Here is a 24,989-nt window from a genome sequence, read left to right as displayed (position 1 = left end):
CCGTTTGGTTTTGATAAGGTTAGTTCGTGTGATGCAACGTTGACATTTTCGGCACAAAAAAAGTCCAGCAAGTGAACTGGAACAATCCCTAGTTCAAATATTGTCCTGTTAAACTTTAAAGCAGCGATTTGGATCACACGCATACTATGTGAATTCTGAACCGAAACTGGAAAAACAAAAAAAAACATGTTGTAATCAAAGCCATGGGCCGCCTCCTGTGAAAACTCTCCCAGCTCTCGCCCCAGGAAAGCGACGTGGGAAGCCGGGCCGTCCCGGGATGAGGGCAGTAAAAGCAATGCAGCCCCGCTCGCGTTCCCCTTCGTGGAACTTTGTCTCCATATTTTCTTTTGGATCTTTTACGCCAAATCATCTCCCCCGTATTGCAAGCTTCCGCAACATTCCGACCAGGAGCGCTCGGGTCCAAGTCGGCGGCAAGTTGCAACGCATCTCGCGTCGGGCAAGTCAAGTCGAGAATGACGAGCGTCGGTGGAAAAAGTTCAGTTATCTCCTCATGACGCACTGTTGACTTATTTGGATGATTTTATTGTTGGGGAAAAAAAGCAGTTAAGAAAAAGGATGGACGGACAGCTGATAAAGGAAAAGGAGCGTGCACCAAAGATGGTACACACTTTTTCATTGAAATTATTTGTGGAAAGGAGGAGAATGAAGTAAAGAAGAAAGAAGAATGAGACGAAATGATGATAGGAAAAGGTGGGAATGGTGAAAGGATGGAAGGGTGGAAAGTGGAAAAAGGAAGGAAAGGAGGAATGAAGAATTGAAAGGTAGGAAAGAGGAAGTTTGGAGGAAGGGAAGAAGGAAGGATAGGAGGAAAAAAGAAAGAAAGAAAGACAAAAAGAGAGAGAACGAGAGAGAAAGGAAGAAAGAAAGAAAGAAAAAAGAGATAAAGAAATAGAGAAAGAAAAAAAGAGAGAAAAAAAGAAAGAGAGAAAAAAGTAAAAAAAGAGAAAGCAAGAAAGAAGGAAAGAAAGAAAGAAAGAGAAAAATAAAGAAAAAAAGAAAAATAGAAAAAGAAAAAAAGAAAAAAATAAGAAAAAAGAAAGAAAAATAGAGAGAAAAATAGAGAGAAAGAAAGAAAAAAGAAAAAGAGAAAGAGCAAAAGAAAGAGAAAGCAAGAAGGAAAGAAAGAAAGAAAGAGAAAAAGAAAGAAAAAATTGAAAAAGAAAAAAAAGAGAAAAAAGAAAGAAAGAAAAGAGAAAAAGAGAAAGAGAGAAAGAGAGAAAGAAAGAAAAAAGAAAAAAGAAAGAGAAAAAGAAAGAAAAAAGAGAGAAAGAAAGAAAGAAAAAGAGAGAAAGAAAGAAAGAAAGAAAAAAGAAAAAGAGAAAGAGCAAAAGAAAGAGAAAGCAAGAAGGAAAGAAAGAAAGAGAAAAAGAAAGAAAAAATTGAAAAAGAAAAAAAAGAGAAAAAAGAAAGAAAGAAAGAAAAGAGAAAAAGAGAAAGAGAAAAAGAAAGAAAAAAGAGAGAAAGAAAGAAAGAAAATGAGAGAAAGAAAAAAAATAAGAGAAAAAGAAGGAAAAAAAGAAAGAAAGAAAGAAAGAGAAACCTTGATTTGAAACCCTTTGCTTTCATGTCTAAACCGTTTTTTTGTTTTGAACTGGTTTGCGCTCCGAACACTTCCCAGACCACGCGTGCGCCGGCTCGCCATTGGCCCACCCCGCCGTATTTACCCAAGCGGGCCGGCGTCCGATTGGTGGACGGCCAAGACAATGGCATGCGTCAACATCCCGGGGCCAGAGGACGGCCGAGTGTGTCTTTTGCGCTTTTTGTTGTAAGCCTTGTGAGCCAAATGCGCGATCGCTCGCCGGCTCGGCGACTCTCACGTTCGATTCCGGACCAAATCTCGCAACAAAAAAGCAATCACGCGTGCCAATGTTAATTGACAGTGTCAACAATCCCGACCCCGGCCTGGTCACCTTTGAGCCTGCTGATCCGGCTCTCGGTGGATCCGGTGGACCTTGGTGGATACTGTCCGCTTTCTAGCCTGTTAGCCTTTGAGCAAGGTTCTGCTAATATAAAAGACGATCTGGTTCCTGGTGTAGTCTGGTCACTTCTTGTTGATTTGGTAATCCTAATCCGTGATATTATTTGGTTTCTTTTTAAGATTTATTGTCTATATAGTTCGAGTAATCTTACTCGATATGTTCTGGTTTCTTGCATAACCTGATAGGGGACTAAAAAAACATGTTGTTACTAGCCTTGTCTTGTTTTTCCTAATACTAAATTCATAAATTCATTAAAAAAAATTATAAATAATTACAGGCAATATTTTTTTTTTATTGTAATTAATCGTATGACTTCACTAGTTAACTCACGATTAATCGCAAATTTTATATCTGTTCTAAATGTTCAATGGAAAAAATTCTAGGTTTTCATACTCTTGTTAACAAAAGTGGAAAAAAATTAAACTAATAGAAATTAGTTTAAATGATTTTTCGACGTTTATAGCCGTCAATGGCAGTGAATGATTTTTATTTTTTTTTAAAGAAGAAAAGATTATTAAAAATTGGGGCGTCAGGTGATAACAAATTTAAACGTAATTAATCGCATGACTTTACTAGTTAACTCACGATTAATCAACATTTTTATATCTGTTCTAAACTTTTCATACTCGTGTTAACAAAAGAGAAAAAAAAAGTTAAACTAATAGAAATTGTTCAAATGTATTTTTGACGTTTTTAGCCGTCAATGGCAGTGAATGAGTTAATTGGTTTTGTGGCTAACCTAATAGTCCTTATATGCAGGGTTTTAGTAAACCTAGTTCTCGTTAGTCCCTGGTTTAAAGTTTCTAAGGTGGCCTGGTAGTCTTTGAACAAGGGCCTGCTAATACGTTTGTTTAAGACAAGCAAAGCTTGGTAGCCTTTCGTAGCCTCGGTGGTAATCCAAGTTGTTGATCGTTTCTGGTTCCTGACCAGGATTGGGGAATCCAGGTCCGGAAAGTAAAAACCCTGAAACAGTTTGGCTTTAGCCGCAGGCGCTTCTACTCAACAGGCGGAGACGATCTGATTTACCTGCCAGGGACTAAAGACAAACTAAACAGTTTCAGGGTTTTTACTTTCTGGACTTGGATTTCCCACAACCCTGGTCCTGATCTATCAAGAGTTGTGGTCTCGATGTTTAGTCATCGTAGTCACGAAATTTCTACATGACTTAACTCGTTGAGAATAGTCTGTCTATTCCGAGTTCCTGATGGTTCTTTGGTTGCTAGCATAGCCATGTCGCTATGTTGATACTCTTTGAGCAAGGTCTTGGTAATCCCTAGTCTTTGTAGTCCTAAAGTAGCCTTTGTAGACTTTTTGGTGGTTAGCCTTTCCCCGCTAGTAGTTGTGCCGACAACTCTTCAGCCTCAGTGCTTTGGTAACGCACTAATATGCTCATATTATGTTAGCCTGTTAGCATTTGAGCACGATGCTACTACATTTCTAAGCATGTTTTTTTTTTTTTTTTTTTTTTTTTTCAAAGTCTCGCCACGTAACTCCGATTTCCGCCCGTGCAAAGAAGTTGTCATCCAACACGGCGAAGCGAGCACCACCTGTCGCCGTCAATTTACGGCACCGCTCGGCAGGTGGCCACGCGCCGCGCTAATCGCTGCGCTATTGTCAGCAGAGAGAGAGAGAGAGAGAGAGAGAGAGAGAGAGAGAGAGAGAGAGAGAGAGAGAGAGAGAGAGAGAGAGAACAACAGTGACAGTTGTAGCCATGCAAATGTTTGGAGGGCGGCACCAGGTGAGCTCGCTGCAGTTGGGGCCCCGGGCTTGATGACACGGGGGCCAATTGGCAGTAAAACACACCCTGAAAGATGCCTTGTGCTTTTTTTCCCCCCCCTTTTTTTTTTTAAAAACTCATCAATCATCTTCTCCTGTCAACAAGTCACATTTTACGACTGAAGTAATTCGGAGGATGTTAAGTTAACAAAATAACTTGCTGATAAAACTTTCATTTTATTTGACGTTTATTTGTCTTTCAAATCCACTTTTCAATCTGTAAAGTCAGCATCGATGTCGTTTGCTGAGCGATCTCCTCTAAATAAAGCTTTGATGGTCGTTCAATGATACTGAAAGCAAACGCGCCTTAGCCTTAATTGATCGGATTTAAGTCAACTTTATTTGTATTTATAACTGTTGACAAAGAGATTGTTTTGGTCACAGTCATTTGAATTTACGTAAAAATTATTTTTGCTTTATTTTCTGGTCGTCGCGAGTTTACTTTGAAATCTATGAAGTCAGTTCAATATTATTTGTCAACTGGAGCTGGATCGTGTTCAAATCAACTTTATTTGTATGTACAACATTTGACATTAACATTGAGCGTGCTAGTTTTGGTGATCCTACACAAGGATGCGTTAAATGCATTTTTAAATTTTATTTTTACTAAGAAGGATATTTGATTTTCCAATTTACATTTAAATAGCGACGGGACGGTCTACAAAATGGCTGGCTTCGCCGATATTATGCAAGCCTCCTTTGATATAAACCCCTGCGAGCGTCATACTTTCAATCCCAAGTCTCGTTTTTTTGCATCAAACGGCGGGTTTTTCATGAATGCGGCAAGCGCGCACGCGCGCACGTGCACGTGCGTGTTTATGAGGGTTTAGGCTCGTCATCGGCGAGGCCGTCCAAGAAGCCTCGGGGGCACGTCGCTAAAAGAGATAATTATCTTTTATCTTCCATGTTGTGACGGGAGATTACGGTTGAAATTTACGATTGTTACCGAGACAATGGAACGCCACACATTGCTTCGTTTTTTTTTTTTGTGTGTGTTTTTTTCCCAAGCCTCCCGAACAAGTGAGGGAACTCCCACAATGCCGCAGTGCTTCAGCCTTGAGGTCTTTTCCCCAAACGAAGATAAAATAAAAATGTAAAAAAAACAAAAAAACAACGATGTAATCCCGTGAATTATCTTTAATCTCCGCCATCGCGTGTCACTTGAAATCATCTTCATGCGCAATGTGTGGATTTTCAGCACACTAACGTCATTCATGAATCAAATTACAGCAGAGGAAGTGTTTTGGCGCCAAAGTCTACTTTTGTCCTAGCATAATTGTGTCTGTCCAAGTTTATGTCCTGGTGTCCTCGTGTCCTCGTGGACTTGCCTATTTGCGTCCTCGCTTTAGTTTTGTGTGAGAACGCTTGTCGTGTGTTTTACATGTTTATTTATTCAAAATGGGAAAATGTCAAATGAGTTTGAAATGATATTGAAATGTTTTGCTTTCATAGTTTTGGGCTTTCGTGCATTTTGTCAAACGGCGCGTGGGCTTGCCCCCCCCCCCCCCGTCCCCCCCGTCCCCGTAAACGGCGAGGCTTTTCGCCAACCCTGACTTTCAGAGCCCGACTGGAATTTGAAATGAAGAATTTCATCCCTCCTTCAACTCCTCCTGACCCAAAGTGAAGACGGATATTCCCTCATGTCAGACCCCACGCCCGCAAATCTATCCTCACTTAAACCGAAGAGGAAGGACAAGAAGAAAAAAAACAATGGGGATCACACAGAGTTGAAGAGTTTTAGTCTTAGCGCAAGACTGTCGGGGCCAGACGAAGGTCATGAAGTCCTGACGTGGGGCGAGAACCGACTCTTGGGACGAGAAACTTTTCTCAGGACCAAAACCGACTTCTGGAACTGAAGCTTCTCTCTGAACTGTGTACTCTCTCTAAAACCTTCTCTCGGGATTAAAAACTTCGCTCACGAGTGCAACTTCCTGACGTGGAGCTCGAACCGACTCTCGGGACTTAAAACATTTCTCAGAACCAAAACCGTCTCCAGTGATTGAACCTTCTCTCTGAACTTGTACTTTCTTCCCTTGCTAAAACCTTCTCTTGGGATTAAAAACTTTTTTCTCGGGAGTAGAATATCCTCACAAGACTAAAAACCGACTCTTGTAACCAGGGTTGGGGAATCCAGGTCCAGAGAGAACAAAACCTCGACTTGGGACTGCAAACGTCTCACAGGAACAGAACCTCCTCTCTGTACCAGTTCCTACTCCGTGACTACAACCTACTCTCCGGACTCAAACCTTCTAACTGGACTAAATCATTTTCTTAGGACCAGAACCTTCTTTCAGGACTAAAACGATCATTCTTGGGACTAGTACCTTTTCTCAGGAGAAAAACCTCTCAGGTGTTTGAGACTACTTTCTCCTAAGACTAAAACCTTCTCTTAGGACTCGAACATTCTCTAAAGACTAAACTTTCTATCTAGACTAGAACCTTCTCTCTTTACCAGCACCTACTTTGGGGGCTAGGACCTTCACTCTGAACTCAAACCTACTATCAGGACTTGAACCGTGAGATTAAAACATTCTATCAGGACCCAAACCTCCCATGAATAGAACCAAATTTCTTGGACCTCCCTCTGGACTAACACCCCTCCGGACTCGAACCATCCATCAGGACTAAAATTTGTCATTTCTCTCTTAGGACTAGAACCGTCCCTCCTGACTAAAACCCTTTCTCGCTTGGTTGACCCGCGCCGACAAACGTGTTTTGTCACGTTCACCTGAGAAACCTCTGTGGAAAAACAACCCAAAAACAAGATGGCACACAGTTGAAGAGCCGGTCGGTCGGGGTCAGACGGAGGCCACGGGGTCCCAACGTGGGGCAAATCTCCCCTTCAATCCCTCTGTACACACACACACACACACACACACACACACACACACAAAAGTCCCATTCCCATCCTCCCCTTGAACCCGCTACTAAAAACAGCAGCAGATCTCCTCATTGGTCACGCGGATCCCGAACAAATGACGCTCTCTGAGCCAGCGCCGGGCACGTGATGCTCGTTCCTCTCTGTGTGCTCTGCGAGCGACTGACGACCAGTCTAGAGTTGAGATTCCCTTCCTCCCCCCCGTTCCCCAAAAATAATGGCAGCTTTCATTGAATGCTGAAGTGTCCGTAGGTGCGATTGTCTCCATGTGCCTTGCCATTGGCTGGCGCCTGGTCTATTATTTTTTATTATTTTTTTTGTATCTATATACTGTATGCCGTGCTACTGGGTGACATCGAGTCCATTGTTTTCCCAAAAGGTGTCCTGTGACTTCCTCGTGACCAGGAACCCTCTCTCGCCCCGAGAGCCAACCGCGGTATGCTCCGGCTCAGCCGCGATCCTAATGAGGCTATCAGCATAGAAAATACAGATTTTTGTTTTGTCTCTTCAAACTTTTGGACTCACACCAGTAGGAGGCACAAACACGCCCCCCCCCCCTGCCCCCCCCCCCCCCCTTTTTCACAAGTCCCCACCCAAGCGCCCACCCGGCCGTTCGTTGTTTGATTTGCGAGTGTTTACACACACACTTCCCGTGGAGGTTTTTTTCCTGCCACGCAAAAAAAAGGACGGCTCGGGATCACAGCGCTAACATGTCAACAGAGATTAAACTAGTTTTATTATTTTCAAACAAGGGAAGAAGGGAGGGAGGGGGGGGGGGCTCGGTAAGGAAGGGTTTACCAAACAAAAACAACCAAAAAAGCAGCCATATTTTACACTAGTGATTATTATTATTAAATTTTTACAACCATTCAGTCTGCATAACATAAAGAAATAATTCTACATCTTTGTTTCTTTCGTATTTTTGGTACTCTGATTTTTTTTTTTTTTTTACATACAAATAACAAATACAGGAACTTTTTTTCACAATGCATATCATCGTCTGTCAAGTGTGTGCGTGCGTGCGTGCGTGCGTGCGTGCGTGCGTGCGTGCGTGCGTGTATGTGAGTGTGTGTCAACACAAACCAACAGGCCGAGACTTAAAGCACATCCAAAAATAAAAGGAAAGGCGCTAATGTTATCTTTACACGGACTTGTGGCCTGCGTCCTCGCCTTCTCGTACCCTTCATCAAGTGTCCTTTTTTTTTTTCTCATTAGATGTATTTCATACAATTTGTACAAACGTCCTGTTAAACAGGTGCGAGACCAGCCAGGAAGTTTTTGTCCTCTTTTTTGGATGTTTTTTTTTTTGTACACAAATGGAGATCCTTATCCGAGGAGGAATCAAATGTCCGAGCAGTTGGAGTCCGTTTCCCGCCTTTGATTTTATAAAAATAAGATCAAGTGAAGATGTCTGTGGCGCTTCTCAGTCATCCAGATCACGGTAGTCCGCAAAACGTTTATTGGAAGCGACCGGGTTCTTGTTGCTTGCTGAAGACTTTTGGACTTTTTGTCCAAAAGGCTTCTTCGATCCGTGCAAAAAAAAAAGAAAAGTGGCCACTAAGGAGCCATTTTGCCGCCAAACTGGTGAACAACCACTTGGTATGCAAATCGCACGTTCTTCATTCAAGGACCAAAAACTACTTTTCGGGACTGAAACCTACACTTGGGACAAGAAGCTTCTAAGACCTTCACTAGGGGGCAAGTCCTCCTTTTCAGGAGTAAAACCGACTCTTCAGATGAGTACCTTCTCACAGGAACAAAACTCCTGGGACGAAGGCTGTCTTCTCAGGACCAGTACCTTGTCTCGGGACTATAATCTTTCTCTGGACTAGAGCCTTGTCTGTGGACTAGGACCTTCTCTTAGGAGTAAAACCTACTCTTGAAAAGAGGACCATCTCTAAGTAGCAATACTTTCTCTCAGGACTGATACCTACTCAGGAACAAAACCTACTCTTGGGACTTAAACCTACTCAGGAACAAAACCTACTCTTGGGACTTAAACCTACTCAGGAACAAAACCTACTCTTGGGACTTAAACCTACTCAGGAACAAAACCTACTCTTGGGACTTAAACCTACTCAGGAACAAAACCTACTCTTGGGACTTAAACCTACTCAGGAACAAAACCTACTCTTGGGACTTAAACCTACTCAGGAACAAAACCTACTCTTGGGACTTAAACCTACTCAGGAACAAAACCTACTCTTGGGACTTAAACCTACTCTTGGGACTTGAGACGTCCCTCGGGAGTAGAACTTTCGTTCAGGACTGATACCTACTCATGGGAGTTGATCCCCCTCTCAGGACTAGTACCTTCTCAGGAACAAAACCTACTCTTGGGACTTAAACCTACTCAGGAACAAAACCTACTCTTGGGACTTAAACCTACTCAGGAACAAAACCTACTCTTGGGACTTAAACCTACTCTTGGGACTTGAGACGTCCCTCGGGAGTAGAACTTTCGTTCAGGACTGATACCTACTCATGGGAGTTGATCCCCCTCTCAGGACTAGTACCTTCTCAGGAACAAAACCTACTCTTGGGACTTAAACCTACTCTTGGGACTTAAACCTACTCTCTGGACTTGAGACGTCCCTCGGGAGTAGAACTTTCGTTCAGGACTGATACCTACTCATGGGAGTTGATCCCCCTCTCAGGACTAGTACCTTCTCAGGAACAAAACCTACTCTTGGGACTTAAACCTACTCAGGAACAAAACCTACTCTTGGGACTTAAACCTACTCAGGAACAAAACCTACTCTTGGGACTTAAACCTACACAGGAACAAAACCTACTCTTGGGACTTAAACCTACTCAGGAACAAAACCTACTATTGGGACTTAAACCTACTCTTGGGACTTAAACCTACTCTTGGGACTTTAAATCTACTCTCTGGATTTGAGACGTCCCTCGGGAGTAGAACTTTGGTTCAGGACTACCCTCTCTCTCTGATTTAGAGCCCTTCTCACAGGACGAGGTTCCCCCGGCGCCCCAGCTAAAAAAAAAATTCGAAGGGAAGAAGCCTTTTTGGATTCGAGGCCGCGCGTCTTCAACAAGCAGGAAGCGAGCGGTCGCCGCCATTTTCAACTTTGGCGGATTAACTGAGGCGGGGGCGTAAAGTGGCGTCTAGCCCATGGCCGTCACCATGCTGGACGGGTGGTGGGGCGCGAAGGAGGGGTGCATGGGCGTGGGGGTGCTGAGCATGTGGCCGGAGTGCGGGAAGGGCGGGAAGGAGGACATGTGGCGGGAGAGGGCGGCCGGGCTGAACGAGCTGCTCTTGTCCATCAGGCTCTTGGAGAAGTCGTCCATGCCGCCGTCCTGCAGGGACTTTTTGCTCTTCTTAGACTTGCTGGACATCTTGCGGTTGCGCGTCTGGATGCCTTCCTTCTTCATGGTCAGAGGTCGGTTGATCTGCTCTCCACAGGGACGACACAAAAGAGGGCAGGTTAGTATGATGGCGGCCCATTGGACGGCGGCGGCGGCGGCGGCGGCCGCATTCGAGGTGGGTCTCGGGACGGGTTCTTCATTCTTAGGCATTCAAAGCGTGAATATTTCTCACGTTGGTGCTACTATTGAACAGCATCATCCACATGATCAGACTCCTGCCCACCCCGGCCCAACACATAGTTCTGCCACTTGATATTTACTGATGTTGTTTGAGTTTGCCGTCTATATTCCAAATGGATTATTTTTGACTCGTCCCTGGAAATTGTGGGCCAGTCTCTTGAGGTAAAATGGAGGAAAATTAGAACTAAAAAGCACTGCGTCAGCCCCAAAAGACGCCGGCCCACCGGGCATCTGCCCCGCATGCCAGATGGCCAGTCCTCATGAACATGACATGGATGCTAATTTCAGTTAGCCAGTCGATGGCGTTTCACACTTGATGTTAGCATTAAGCTAGACTTGCTTTACATTGTTGAATGATGTTTTGGCACACAAAACAATTCTTTACTAGTAGGTTAAGGTATAGTACGTGGCACTAATAGTTATTAAAAAGGCTACTAGTGTGCTGAATTGTCTTACTAGTAAAAACAAAGAATGTACTAGTTGATGGAAAAGGATATCAAAGCAACAAATGATTCCTTAGAAGTATATTTCTTTTTCGAATGGAGTCGTCTTGTTCGTGCCAGGAGGAAAGAGGCAAGGGAGGGTGTGGGTAGGATGGATGGGGGGGGTGGAGGGGGGGGGGGGCTGGCAGCCACCACCACGGGCCAAGTCCTCCTCGACCGTGTGGCTGTCTCGTCCCGGCTGCCATTCTGCAGTTTAGCCGGCAAGAAAATCGAGATGATGGAATTTCGGCTGTGGGCAGGATTATGGATGGGGGGCTGGAAAAAAAAAGGGGGGGGGGGGATGAGGCCGACTGGCTCCCTGATCTTTTCCGAGCATTTCTTCTTCCCGGGGAAATGGGAGCAGGGATTTCTTTCTGGCTCTGGCGCAGTACGTCTCAAACATTTTTTCGCTGACTCCAAAAGCGGAGCGGTCGCCGTGATTACTGCCGCGCCCCCTCGCCCCCTTCGCCCCCCGCCCCCCTCCCTTGCCTGCTCTCCGAACACTGATGTGGTTTCACTAGCTAACAGGCGACTTGGGATTGAGCGCCTTTTCTCTGCTTTCCAGGTGGACCGGACCGCCGCTCTTTGATGGCGTCCAATCGGGCGACCAGTTAACTTCTTAGCGGGACACAAACGTCAGCAATTTTTTTTTTAATGATTTACGCGAACAAATTTGGGCTAATTTTTGCTGAATGTTCGTTCAACTGCAGAATCCTCCATTTTCTATCTCCTCGGGTGAGCTGAAGCCAATCCCACTGATTTTGAGCGAGAGGCAGGTTACGCCCTGGACTGGTCGCCATCCAATCACAGGGCACAAAAAGACAAACTGCAGACTTTTTGCTAGTCAATGCCAGGGCAGATGTTGATAAATGACAGACTGGTCGCCTGTCAATATCAGGATTCATAATGTACTGTATATAACAATGAGGGACTGGTCGCCCATCAATGTCAGAGCCCATTTAGACAAACGACGGACCGGTCGCAAAATGGCATATATACGCAAATGACGGACTGGTGTTGAAGGAGCCGTTGTTTGAAGGTTCGCCATTTCCAATCATGCTAATTTCAATGAACCCGTCAATGGCACATTGCATTATATGTTAGCATTGAGCTAGCAGAGTTTGATTAGAGGAAATCATTCACTGAATTCTGATGGTCTTATAGCCAATAGCAACATGTGAAAATGATTTACCAGGAGTGGAGCAGCGTGACAGGAAGGCCGTCATACCCGCACCTTCTTATTATCGTTATTATCTTTATTATTATTATTATTATTATTATTGTTGCCGGTTTTCCAACTTGATGGAAATTGACAGCTTTTTTGTGGCCTGCAACTCCCCGGGGTGCTTTCAGGCTTTGGGGATGTGCAAAGATGACAAGGGAATAATATGGTGGTCAGGAGGGTGGGGGGGGGGGGGGATTAATGGGATTTTAATTAAGCGCCTTCTTTAATATTCACAAGCGCTCGGATCCGCAGCAGCTGCCAATAAAATCATTAATTCACTTTATCAGCCGCGGCTCTGCGGGGACAATTAGCGCTCGAGGACGTGAGGGGAAAACAAAGATGGGGTGGGGGGGGGGGGGGCGGAGGGGGCGGGGCATGGAGGAAGGTGACCCGTGTGCATTATTTATTGTTGCACTAGTAGCACTACCAACTGTGACATTCCGCCGTTGACATTGTGGAAGTGAAGGGGAAAAATATACGTTACAAAAACGCTGTTTGCTAACGATAGCCAATGTTTAACAGTGCAGTCGCTAAAAAAAACAACAACAACAACAACAATGACAGATAATTACAACGAAAGATTTCTATTAACTGTCGTTTGTCTTTGTGGCTCGGTTACTCTTGGAAAAGAGACGATTCATCTCAATGACTTTCTTACCTGATTCAATAAAGCAAATGAATGAATATATTCCAATACAGCATTTTCCCTTGAAATTGCATGAAACGAAGAACAATTTTCGATTCTTCTCATTTCTCGTCGCTGATCATAAGCATTTGCTTTATTCTCATGACTGGTTACTTTGTGGATTCTCACTGAAGGTTTCAAAACTTGAACACGTGTTGAGTTATGTACTTAACCCAAAAAAAGGTGAAATAACTGAAAACATGTTTTGGATTCTGGTTTCTTCAAAATAGCCACCATTTGCTCTGATTACTGCTTTGCACACTTTTGCCATTCTCACCTCGGGGAACTCCTTCGATACTGTTGGAAAATCATTTCAGGTGACGACTCTTGAAGCTCGTTGAGGGAACGGCAAAAGTGTGCAAAAAAAAAAATCATCACAGCAAAGAGTGACTATTTTGAAGAAAGTCGAATATAAAGCATGCTTTCAATTATTTCACCCTTTTTTTTTTTTACATAACGCCACGTGTGTTCATTTATAGTTTTGATGCCTTCAGTGATAGTTGCATGAGAATTGATGTCTATTTATTTATTTAATTTACGTGTTTGGGATGTCGACATTCAGTTTCATCGCCTAAACGTAAAAAAATGACAAAAATGGACATAAGTGTTTTTCATAGGACAGCGACAATATGTTTATGTGCTGTATAATCAATAGGTAGTTTCAAAGAGTGTCGTAAAAATATGAAATATAACTCCTTGTTTGTGTGCATCATTTTTTGTCTTTGTTGTTTCATTATTTATTTGTGAATGTTAATTTTGGTGTCAATTTACATTCTGCAAGTTAAATAAGAAATCCATAGCTGGATTAAAAAGCAGAACCTTATTTCATTTCGATTTTTTTCCCAAGAGTATTCTATGCTTTTTTTTTTTCTTTTTTTTTTTACTTTAGGGCTATAATTGAAGGAAATAAGTGTGTGCCAACATTATAGCGTAGCATTTTTTTTTCATATCCACATCCAAAATTGTCATTTTGTCCATAAAAATACATTTTCCATTTTTGTATGTTTAACTGAATTTTTTTTTATGGTTCACTGACTGTGAAGTGAATAGTGAACAAAGCAAAATCTCCAAAGTGTAAATGGCAAATGATGGCGCAAACGCAAAAGTCTTTTTTTTTTTCCTGAAAGGATGCATCACATAAAACCTCGGTTTGATTATATTACAACATTCGGTGCTGTGCGTTAAGAAAATATTGCATTTGCGCAGCCTTCCTTCAATCAAAATGAAATCCAGCATTCCAGATATAAATACAAATATTTCGCCTTTTTTTTCTCCCACGTGTCGTCTATAAATGATTAATTAGCATTGCTGTGCAAAAACAAAAGCTTTTTTTTTTTTATGAAAAATGAAACCCAATATAGAATATTTTGTCCGGTGCACTATTTAGAGATTTTTCTTTGTTTGGTAAACTTCCACTGTGGTTATTATTTTTTTTTTTTTTTTCAAATGATGACTATCACTTCCTATCATCACTAATTAGAAAATCGGGGGTTAGGTGTTACTTTCATGCGTGTTTCCTTTGTGTGTACGTGTGTTTAATTACGTGAACTTGGCGACTGCAATTTTGAAAAGCTACACTTTTTGGTCAACTTCCGGTGCGCGTTCTTTTTCTTCCCCCCCCGCGTGCGTGTTTCGTTGTTTTAGGTGAACTTACATTGTGCAGCTTGAAGTAGAGTCCGCAGGCGTTGCACACGGGGTCGCCGTTGGCGTTCCGCCTCCACAGCGTGGTGGTGGTCGTCTGGCAGTTGGCGCACGACGTGCCCGCGCGCCTGGCCGCCGACTGCGCACACACACACACGTCGCGATCAGCGTGCGCGTCAAGACAAACACGCGCCCGTAAGACTATTCCTGGAAAAGGTGACAGTTCTCTCCAATGTTTGAAACGAAGACATGGGGAGGGGGGGAGGGTTGGGGGGTTGGGGGGGGGGGGGGCAAAAGGAGCAGATGGAGGCGCGCTGCATGGCGGGGGAGCTAAAAATAGCACAAGTGCAGAAGAAAACATTTCCTAAAAGCTGAGATAAAAGCGCAGCCTTGACACGCCGCAGCCATTAAATCTGATTAAATGTCCTCCTGGGGAGAAAAAAAAAAACGGGCTTCACATTTGGATGCGAGTGATTATTTTTGGTGAGGTGCACTAATTAAAGACATGCATGGGGAAGGGGGTGGGGGGTTTGTTCGCTCCGGGGGGCTGCAGCGGAGCTTCCACTGATGGATTTAGCTGCTTGACATTGACGTTGTAATCTCGCGCTCCAAAAAAAATGAAATGAAAATCAATCGTCAGGTGAGCGCGAAGGACACGCTGCACGTGACGTTTTTTGCAATTAGACGCCAGGCAGGGGCTGGCCTAATAACCCCACGCGGCGATGACGTGTTGCATCCAAATGTGACGAGCCCACTTTTTTTTTCTTTTTTCGTTTTTTTTCTTTTATGAGCAGAAATCCTCGGAAAACAAGCGCAGCAGCTCTGGTTTGGACTCTTATCTCACATCCTGCACACTTTTCCTGCTTGTAGGCGCTACAAAAGACTCCTAATGTAAATATATATATGCTCTAGCTATATTTTGCTTTTTTTTTTTTTTTTGAAGGGCGTTAAAAGAAGGTAAAATCAGGGGTGTCCAAAGTACAGCTCGGGGCCATCTGCAGCCCAACGTCGATTTTTAGTGGCCAATCGCTTCTAGTAAGAAATTGATTTCACTTTCAATTTTTATTTATTTAATTTTTTTAAATGGAAGTGGCTGTGAGCTGAAAAACAGTTTTTTTTTTGAGGGGGGGGGGGGGCATTTTGTATTGAGCTTTTCTTGATATGCTGAGCGACATTTCTCGAAATAACAAAAAATATATATTTAGCTGCAGTGACTTGCATTGTACGCTGCAAAATGACAAAATAAGGTTCCAAAGCTAATTCAAGCTTCAAAAATTGTTCAGTGCAAGGGCGGATTTATTGTAGTGGGAAAAGGGCAGTAGACCACCCTAAATTCACCTTGAAAAAAAAGTTGTGATGTAGCAACTCGAAATAATTTATAATTGTTGGTGGGTTGGTTTGAGTTAAAATGAGCAATAAAAATAATGATGATCACGTGAATTTAGAATTTAGCACGACAATCTTAAAATTTCAAGCAAATGTTTTATTTTTATTTTGACTGCCATGTTTTTTGTTTTGTTATTCTTGTAGATCGAACAAGACTAGACTTAATTAGAATGTACGTCACATGTACATTTTTTAAATGTGTAATAGGGGCATAATTTTTTTTCGGGGGGGGGGGGCTACATCAGTTTACAACATATAAAGTATATCCAAAGACCTATTTTTTCATGTTTAAGTGAAAACTGTGAAGTAGCAAGCCAACAAATTTCTACCCCAATTTTTTTTCATTAATTGTTTTGAGCCAAAACAATCCTGGCGTTGGTCTCATCAATTTAGCTGCACATGACATGAAACAACTTTGCTTTTATAAATGCAAAAATGACAACAAAGTTTTATTTAAAAACTTTGGCACTGATCACTTTTAGCCACGCAGAACTATGTTGGAATTTGACTATAACTCTTTTTATTCTTGTCTTGCTTTTATGAAGGTGTGGAGGATCTTACATGTACTTTTTTATTTTTTTTATTTATTTTTTATCATTGCCTCGTAAAATGACAACGTGAATTGTGTTTGGACACCCCTAAAGTCAAACATCTTATTTGAATGCAGGGCTGCACGACACTATCAATAAGGATCAATAACATGACAGCAGCAACGCCACTGCAAAAAATTTTTTTTCCTTCTCTTCCAAAATCATAACGAGAATAATAATACACAGTGCAGCTTTTTTTCTTTTCTTTTTTTTCTTTTTCTTTTCTTTTTTTTTAGGATCTGAAAGCAGAGACCTGCACTTGTCGAGTCAATTTCCTGCAGCTAATAGGCCTACTTCTTCCTGGAGAGGGAAACACAGAAAGAGAGAGAGACGCACATGTCATCAAGAGATGCCAGCATGGCGCGTGCACGTACCAGCCGCCGCTTGGGCTTGATGAGGGGCCGGTTCTGGCCGTTCATCTTGTGGTACAGGCCGCAGGCGTTACACAGATAGTGGCCCGTACCGTCCCGCCGCCACAGCGGGGTCGACGTGGCGCCGCAGTTCACGCACTCCCTGCCCTCTGCAGGCCGCGCGCACACGCGCACAAAAGACACACACACGCACACACACACACACACAGGCGCCGCAGGTCAGTTGAAGCCAGCGCACGCGAAAGCGCGTACATTTGATCTCAAAAGGCAAAAAAAATAATAATAATAAAAAAAAAAAACGACATGCGGCAGTTAATTCGATGGAAACATTTTGACTTGCTTTAACGCAACATAAAGTCCTTTTTTTTTTTTTTTTAAATCATTTTAACAATTTAACATAATGTAAAAAATTCAAACACTTTTCGCTGGTCTAAAATAACGACGACTATTTTATGAAAATGTCAACATGTCATGCATTTTTGTAATATGCTCTTGCTTGAGTGACACGCAAGCGTGTGCAGGTGCGCGTGCTTGTTGAAAGCTTTTTGGCGCGTGCGTGCGCGCGCTCATTCAACACGTCCCCTTTTTTGACTTAACAAACATTTGTTGTTGCTATTGTGTTGTAAAATTGAATAAAGATTCCATTTTCTCTTTTTTTTTTCCCCCCCCCACAGAAATATAATGGAACAAAAAGTCTTATTAGGAGGAGGATGACATCTTTAAATGCACATGATCCTCCCATTAATAATAATCCCGATGATATGCATCGACTAATCCACCAGATTTTAATCTCATTACCAAAAATAAAATTAATGCAACGCCTATCTGCTTATGTGATGACGTGGTTTTTTTTGTATTTTCTGGCAAGAGAATGAAGGCACGTGGATGTGAAATGCGGAATTGTGCTTTTCTGCAAAGTGCATGTGAAGAGTGAGAAGCGAGGGAATCTGAGGCCTACCTGAACACGACCTTGTTTTTGGTCTTGTTTTGGAACCATAACTAGAAGAGGACCCACCTATCAGGCTACTTGGCGGGAAGAGACCTGGCCCGTATTCGGGGACATAGGATGGGTAAGTGGCGATGGGGTGGTGGGCCGCCGCCGAGGCGCCGGGGGGGCAGGGTCCGAGCGCCGCCGCCCCGCGGCCGTGCGCCGTCTCCAGTTTCATGCTGTCGGCCAGCGTCACCTGGTACTTGATGCACTCCTTGTCCTCGGGGCGCTGGCCGCCGCCGCCGCCGCCCGGCGTGGACAGGCCCGGGTCCGGGGACACGTCCTTGGGCGGGGTGGGCGGGAAGGTGAACAAGTGCGGGCTGGAGTGGCCCCCGGACAGCGACGACGACGACGACGAGGCCGAGGGGTAGACGGACAGGCCGGCCGAGGGGCCGTGGTGGTGCAGGGGGTTCTTGGGGAAGGGGCTCAGGTTCCACGGGGACGCGCCGTGGTGCGCGCCGATGCCTTTGCCGCCCGCGGCCTCCAGCCACGGCAGCGAGCCGTGAAGCAGCGACGGTCGGCACACCTGGCTGCCTGCGACACACAACCGCCGCCCCCGCAGCACAAGCAAAAGATCACTTGGTGCACTTCAGAAGAAAATGTCACATTCAAGGGCGCGAAATCTTTTCGTCTATTTTGGCCAAAAATCACCTCGTTCGCTTATTTTGTCTTCACTGAGCAGGAATTTGACAACAAAAACACACAACATTTTTACTTTCACAAATCATTGGAGAAATGATTTTGCTTTTTCAATATCAAGTCATACCAATTTTTTTTTTAACATTGAATTCACTTAAAGCGCAACTTTTATGTTACGCAGGAAAAAAAAAAAAATCCTCTCGTTAACGTCTCACGTGAGCACGTTTAGTAAGAAGAAAGCAAAACGATCGCGTTGACGGGAAATGAAAGGTCACAAAACCAGAAAATTCCAAGAATAATTTCTTCAAATCTTGCGGGAAGTGCGAGCGCCACTTTGCACATCACGAATCATATTCAAATATGATTTTTTTTTTTCACAGCCTGTAGTTTTAATGTAAATAAGTCAGATTTATGCTTTTAAAAATGTGGATTTTTTTTGTTCCCTCCTCCTCGGCCAAACTTAACGTAGCCATCCAAAAATAATAACAAACACAAGATTCGATACAAACAACATATCCGTCAATCGAAGTCTCGTCGCGCACGCGCTCGATTCTTTCGAAAAGCCAAAAGAATCATTCACCGTTTTGAAAAGTCGTCCCGTGGTTGTACTCACTGTGCGGAGGCGGCGGGTATCTCTGCACGGCCCGCACCGAGTTGCCGTAGTAGGGCGAGACGTGATTGCCTTGGGCGTCGATATTAAAGAGTACATCCACATCGTCGGCCAGCGGGTACTGCGACGGGTCCATGTAGGAGTGGCCCAGGCCCGGGTGGTGCGAGCCGGGATGCTGCTCGTTGAGCACGGCCGGGTGCGGGTGGCTCATCCAGCGGGGCTGCTCCGCGCTTACTTCCATGTCGCCTCGAACCTCTCTCCTCCTTCTCCTTTTTTTTCTAAATGTTCGCGCGTGCCGGGCTGGGTGGGGGGGTGGAGGGTGGAGGGGTGGGGAGGGAGACAAAAAAATATCCTGGTTTCTCTCGCCGTCTGCGTCAGGTTAATAAATCCACAATCGTGCCACCTGCGCACACAGACAGAGGCGGTTAACGCGCGGCCCGTCCCGCCCGACACGCACGGAAGGAGGCGATACGTCCAACATGGAGAAGTCGCACGAGGAGGTCCTCGACTTGGCCGGAAAAACAAAAGTCAGTCTCTTGCTGAGTTTTGGAAGGAGGAGGGGGGGGGGACGGGGGTTGTTTGGATTTTTATTTCTATTTGGTGGTCGTCCTGCTGGTGGTTTGCGCGAAGAGGTGACGAGGTGACGTGCACTCAACAAGTTCGCGTGCGTAAGAGTGACCGGAACGCACCCAAGCGGCGTGTTGCACCCACTCGGGCCTCCCTCCCTCCCTCTCTCTCTCCTTCCCTCTCTCTCTCTCTCTCTCTCTCTCTCTCTCCCCGCCTCCCTCTCTCTTACACTGAAGGCATTCTTTCCGGATGGCGCCAGGCGGCTCAGTGCAGCAGACAGCTGCGGCGCGACGCAACTTAAGGAGGGTCCTGCATGCATGGGTGGGGAGGGGAGAGGGGAGGGGGGGGGCACAAAGTGGGCCGGGCTTGTCCTAAGTGAATTGGAGACTTTTTTTTTTTTACCGTCATTTCAGATGAAACTTGGTTTGAAAGAAGAAAAAGGCACCCGAGCGTTCAAAGTAAACTTGCTGGGAAAAAAGCGGCGCGGCGCGGCTCGGCTCTGCGCATGCGCGCTGCGGCCGTTGCGCGTTCCACTGCACCATTGCGTCCTCTCGCGGTCACATGACTCCTCAAAGCAACTGGGCCCCCCCTCCGTGTGCACGCGCACGGCGATCAAGTTCAAGCGCCATCGGGCTGCACTCCAAATGGGTTCGATCGAGTCCGTTTTTTCCTTTTAAATGTTTAATTCTGACAGCGTTTAATTTAAACAAAGCTGCTGTGTTTAACTAAACAAAAAAGAAGAATATAGACATCAGTGAGTCACGTGACATGGCTCATATACTGGCTTGGACGTCAGCCGCTAACGGGAATGTTAATAATAATAAAAAAAAATCGTATTAAGGAAATGCAATTCCCAATATTTTGTGTTCACATCATATAAATAAAACTGACTAAATGAGAAGCCGAATTTCATATTAAACAAAATTCAAATCAAAATTCTATGGAAAAAAATATTGTTATTAAAGGCAATCTAAAGGCACGTTTAAAATTAAATGTATTATTAAAAACGTTTGCCTGGTTTTTCCACAAAATATTTCCTCACATTAGTTCAACGAGCAAAATATAGCAAAAAAAAAACCTAAAAAAAACCTACAAATAAATGCTTGAGTGGGTCACGTGACGACGGCAAAACGTAAAAAAACCCACCAGTGCTCATTTTCTCCAAATGGTGTAAATAAATGAATGAATCACATGCAGACCACTTCATTTTGAAAGCAAAGTAATTGTTCAATACTATTTTTATATTGCAAATTTAAAAGAATGTTATCATATTTTGTTTCTTTATTTTACACTAAAATATTGCCACACGTACAAAAAACAAAAATATGACAAAAATACATCACGGGGCACACCTGACTCTGACGTCATCACCAATGCAAAATTTGGTATAAAATAAATCCTTTCCCTAAATTATTACTTTTGTCCACATAGAACCAATATTAAAAATTTGCAAATGAGAATATCATCGCAAAAACTTTAATCATGCAAAAAAAAATCCAAATTGTGCATTTTCCGCGTGTGTGTGTGCGTGTATCAATGTGTGTGTGTGTGTGTGTGTGTGTGTGTGTGTGAGAGAGAGAGTGATTAGGCGTGACGTCACAATGGCGCCGGAAGTGAGGAGGTAATCCCAACAATATTCCAATAGGCACGTGACTGACCCTTTGAATTGTTGGTGGTGTTCCACGTGACGTCACATAAAACTCAGAATATCATCACAAACTACCGTAGTCGTAATCTGCTTTAGTAATCTGGAAAAGTGGACCAAATTTAAAAAAAAATGTTTTGGTCATTTTGAAGCCTTAACGCTATACATTATTTACTTTTCAAATAATTCCAATTACACTTGATCTAAAACAAAAATATTTATACTTGAAGGACGGTTGAGATTTTAATCTGACGTCTGTTTCATATTCTAACATTTACCACTTGTGTGTGCGTGCGTGTGCGTGTGTGTGTGTCTGACAATTTAAGACTCAGTGGATTATTCCACTGGCAGCCTGGGATGAAATGTTGGAGATAACGTGAAAACACACACACACACACACACACACACGCTTGTGATGTTTTTGTAAAGACAACGAAATCCCGCTCAAATGCGATTTTTATTTTAACACTGAAAATATTTTCAATGATGACGTGTTCATTTTAGAAGAAATGTTTTTTTAATGGTATACGATATTGTCCTGTTTATCGGATTTTAATCATCAAATAATGACATCAAATATGAAACACAAAATCCAATCAGATCTTTAAAAAAAAGTTTTAAAAAATGTGAAAATGACGAATTAGCAGTGAGGTGTTTTTTTTTCTGCTAAATGCAATAAAAAGAAATCAAGTCACACTTGTGACTTCGTAGAAGAAAAACGAGGAGGCGTCCAAGAGTGAAAGCAAAAACATTGTTTTCCTCGAATGATTCAAAAAACGTTTCATTTTCAACCATTTTTTCCCGCCTCACATGCAAAAATATGCAGAGACAAATAGAAAATATGCGGGAAAGACACACACACACACAAAAAACGCACACACACACACATACACACGAAAAACAATTTACGTTGAAGTATTTTTTTTTTTTTTATCATTTCATATAATGAGCTATGTGATTTATTTGTATTTTTTTTTTATTGATTATTTTTGCGTGTGTCCATTTTTCAAGGTGTGTCTGCGGGGGGACAAAAGAGTGGACGGAGGCTGTCAGCAGCTGCAGCAGCTCTCTCACAAAATGGACGCAGCAATGAGAGCTCGCAGGTAAGAAGAAGGGGAAGAAAAAAAAAAAACAACAACAACAACTCCCCAAATCGGTGACATGTCCTCAATGTTTGCAATTTTTACGCGCGCCATTTCCTTCGTCACGTTCGAACGACAACAAGGACGCCAGCCGGAACTTGTACGTCATCAATCAATTTTCTTTCATCATCATCATCATCATCACCATCATCATCATCATCATCTCACGAGTTCATAAAGGGAAAAAGTTGACAAGCGACACTCGGGAGAGACGCGTGCACGAGCATGCGCGCGCGGGTGAGTAAGGCTGATGAATGACGTCACGGTGTTGATGAGGATGCCAAATGTGAAGATGGGGAATATTTATTTACTGACCTGCTCCGCTCGGATGAGACGCGCGAGTGACCGGACGAGGCGCGCGCGACTCCCGAACACAAAGAGGGGGAGAGAGAGAGCGAGACAGGCGGGCGGGCGGGCGCGCGCGCGCGGACGAGAGGAAAGCAAGTCACGCACGCGCTTCCGGCTGCCTGCATGTCAACACTTCTTGCTTTTCTTCTCATCCTTTTGCTACTTTTCACTTTCATTTTTCTATATTCTTTTATTTATGACATGGCGCTTTCTCCTTCTCTTTTTATCGTGATTTTGTTTTTTTGTCCTGTCCTTTTATCCAATTTCCCCCTTTTCCATATTCCATACCAACATTATTATTTTCTCCTGTTTTCTTATTTTTACTTTTAACCTCTTTTTTTTAAGCTTTGTGTTTTTTAGTTTTATAATCATTATTGTATATTTTTCAGCTACTTGTTCTTTTTTTTTGTCTTGACCTACACATTAACATGAACATTAACAAATAAAATTGAAATTAAATAAATATTCTTTCCTCTATTTTCTCATTTTTCATTTATAATTTCTCAGTTTTATCATTCTATTATTTTTTTTAATCATTGTCTTTCCTTCGTTGTTTTTCTCTCATTAAAAAAAAATGCATTACTATACGTATATCATTATTATTATTATTATTATTATTATTATGCCATTATGTTTTCTTTCTGAGAATGAAATGTGCCTCTTTCCTGCCCGTCGGAGGGGTTGACGAGGGGGTGTCGCTGCTGATTGGTCCAAAGCAGCAAACAAAAACGGTGACGTGACACCCGCGCCTTCAAATCGACTGTTGAGTCATTTTGAGAGTTGCTGACTGAGCTTTTCGATTCAAATCACGAAATTGTCACGTGAATCAATTTGGCGGGTTTTTTTTGGGGGGGGGGGGTCTGACGTCACACGATGACGTTTAAAAATCATTAGAAAGAAGAATTATTCCAACATAGTTGAATTTAGCAGCTAAGTCATTTTGTGCCGCATTTTAAAATATTTGTCATTTCTAAATCGACTATTAATTCAAATATAAGGCAAGACTTCTATTTAAAAAAAATAAAAATAATAATCCGAAACGTTTTCACTGTTATCATTATAAAATATAAGTGCGATTAATCATCCAAATAAAATAGTTGGCCACATTGTCACGATATTGGCTAATTGTAAGCAATAAAATTTTTTCAATGTGTGAACAAAATTCTCATATTATTTTACCGGTTTCGTGTTGAATTGTGCTCATTTCACATTTTATTGGTCGTAATCTCTGAGGGAGGGGGGGGGGTGTGACGTCACATTTAGCACGCTTTGACGTGTGGCCAAATTTGTCATGCACATTCATTGCAAAAGTCTCCGTTTTTCCTATTGGTCTTGGATTGGACAGGAAATTCGTGCGTGTGCGTGTGTCACGATTTTCGGCGTGCACGTTAGCATCTTTGGGACGGAAAAAGAAAAAGGAGCAAATGACTGGGCCCTAAATGAATTGTATAAAGTGGAGTCAAGTGAATCATTCCCTCCTCCTCCTCCTCCTCCTCCTCCTCTTCCTCTTCTCTTCTTTTTCTTTTTTTTTCTTCTTTCTTCTTGCGTCCTTCCTTCCACGCAAGCACGAGGCCTCTAATCTGCGTTTTTCATTTTCATTTGCCGAATTAAGCATCTCAGATTGCAAAATAGGATGACAAAAGAACACAGGCGAGCACGCGCAGAGGCGCAAGCGTGTTTTTATTAATAACGTGCTTATTTTGGGAATGGGGGGAAAACATTGAATTAAAGCACATTACTTGACTAATACAAACGATTAATTTCAGGGGAGGGTGAATTGAATATTTGAGGATATTGCACACATCATGTTAACTAATACATAAAATTAAATGAATAATTATTCAAATTAATATGATGTAAATAATGATGTACGCAGAATATAATAAAATATATGAAATTAATTAAAATTTAATTAAATATATTTAGAAATAGCCCTGGATTGGCTGGCAACTAGTTCAGGGTGTATACCCTCGCCTACTGCCCGAAGCCAGCTGGGATAGGCTCCAGCACCCCCGCGACCCTTGTGAGGAATAAACGGTTAAGAAAATGGATGGATATTTAAAAATAAATAAATAAAAATGTATTTTAATTATTATTTTTTTAAATAAAATACATTTTATTTTACCTTACAATAATAGACATAATTTAAATGTCAATAAATAATGACCTACGCAGAATATAATATCTAAGATTTAAATAACAATTGAAAAATTAAATTGCACACACGAAAAATATACACATAGTTGAAATAAAATATACAATAATAATTATTATTATTATTATTATTTATGGAGGCAAATAAACCAACACTATTAAATATATCAATAAATAATATAAACATGAAATTAATTAAATTATTAAGTGAAATGTACTTACTAACTTACTGAATTAGTGTAATAATAAATTAATTAGAAAATATAAATCAAATATAATTATAATAATATTAATA

The 24,989-nt window shown here is 42.5% G+C and overlaps 1 protein-coding gene across 15 annotated transcripts; it reads right to left on the bottom strand.

Moving 5' to 3' along the window:
• Window positions 1-7,360: 7,360 nt before the first annotated feature.
• Window positions 7,361-22,540, bottom strand: gata3 (GATA binding protein 3). 15 transcript variants are annotated; one of them, XR_015090473.1, is made up of 7 exons: window positions 18,842-19,664; window positions 17,560-18,123; window positions 16,605-16,750; window positions 14,268-14,393; window positions 9,226-10,065; window positions 9,171-9,187; window positions 7,361-9,075 (listed from the first exon to the last, which is right to left on the bottom strand). XR_015090473.1 is itself a non-coding variant. In XM_086058710.1 (6 exons), exons 2-6 carry the CDS (start codon window positions 19,077-19,079, stop codon window positions 9,781-9,783), a joined length of 1,359 nt encoding a protein of 452 aa, XP_085914836.1. In that variant the 5' UTR covers window positions 19,080-19,138; window positions 22,508-22,540; the 3' UTR covers window positions 7,361-9,780. The 15 variants fall into 15 exon arrangements, 7 of the variants coding, with proteins under 7 accessions (XP_085914836.1, XP_085914837.1, XP_085914840.1 ...); XR_015090467.1 differs by having other exon boundaries at window positions 7,361-8,800; window positions 8,854-10,065; XR_015090468.1 differs by having other exon boundaries at window positions 7,361-9,003; window positions 9,057-10,065.
• Between the last annotated feature and the right edge of the window lie 2,449 nt (window positions 22,541-24,989).

The sequence above is a fragment of the Leptonotus elevatus genome, chromosome 17 (genome assembly GCF_054856555.1).
Source record: "Leptonotus elevatus isolate MCC_2025b chromosome 17, RoL_Lele_1.0, whole genome shotgun sequence".
NCBI classification, from domain to species: domain Eukaryota; kingdom Metazoa; phylum Chordata; class Actinopteri; order Syngnathiformes; family Syngnathidae; genus Leptonotus; species Leptonotus elevatus.
This window is presented reverse-complemented; position numbering and strand designations above follow the sequence as displayed.

What these genes read in the sequence shown, in the direction of transcription:
- gata3 (XM_086058710.1), bottom strand. Translation starts at nt 19,079, where the DNA reads ATGGAAGTAAGCGCGGAGCAGCCCCGCTGGATGAGCCACCCGCACCCG. An exon ending in ATACCCGCCGCCTCCGCACA is followed by an intron (nt 18,124 to 18,841) that starts GTGAGTACAACC and finishes TGTGTGTCGCAG; the next exon opens with GCAGCCAGGTGTGCCGACCG. An exon ending in AAAAACAAGGTCGTGTTCAG is followed by an intron (nt 16,751 to 17,559) that starts GTAGGCCTCAGA and finishes CGCGGCCTGCAG; the next exon opens with AGGGCAGGGAGTGCGTGAAC.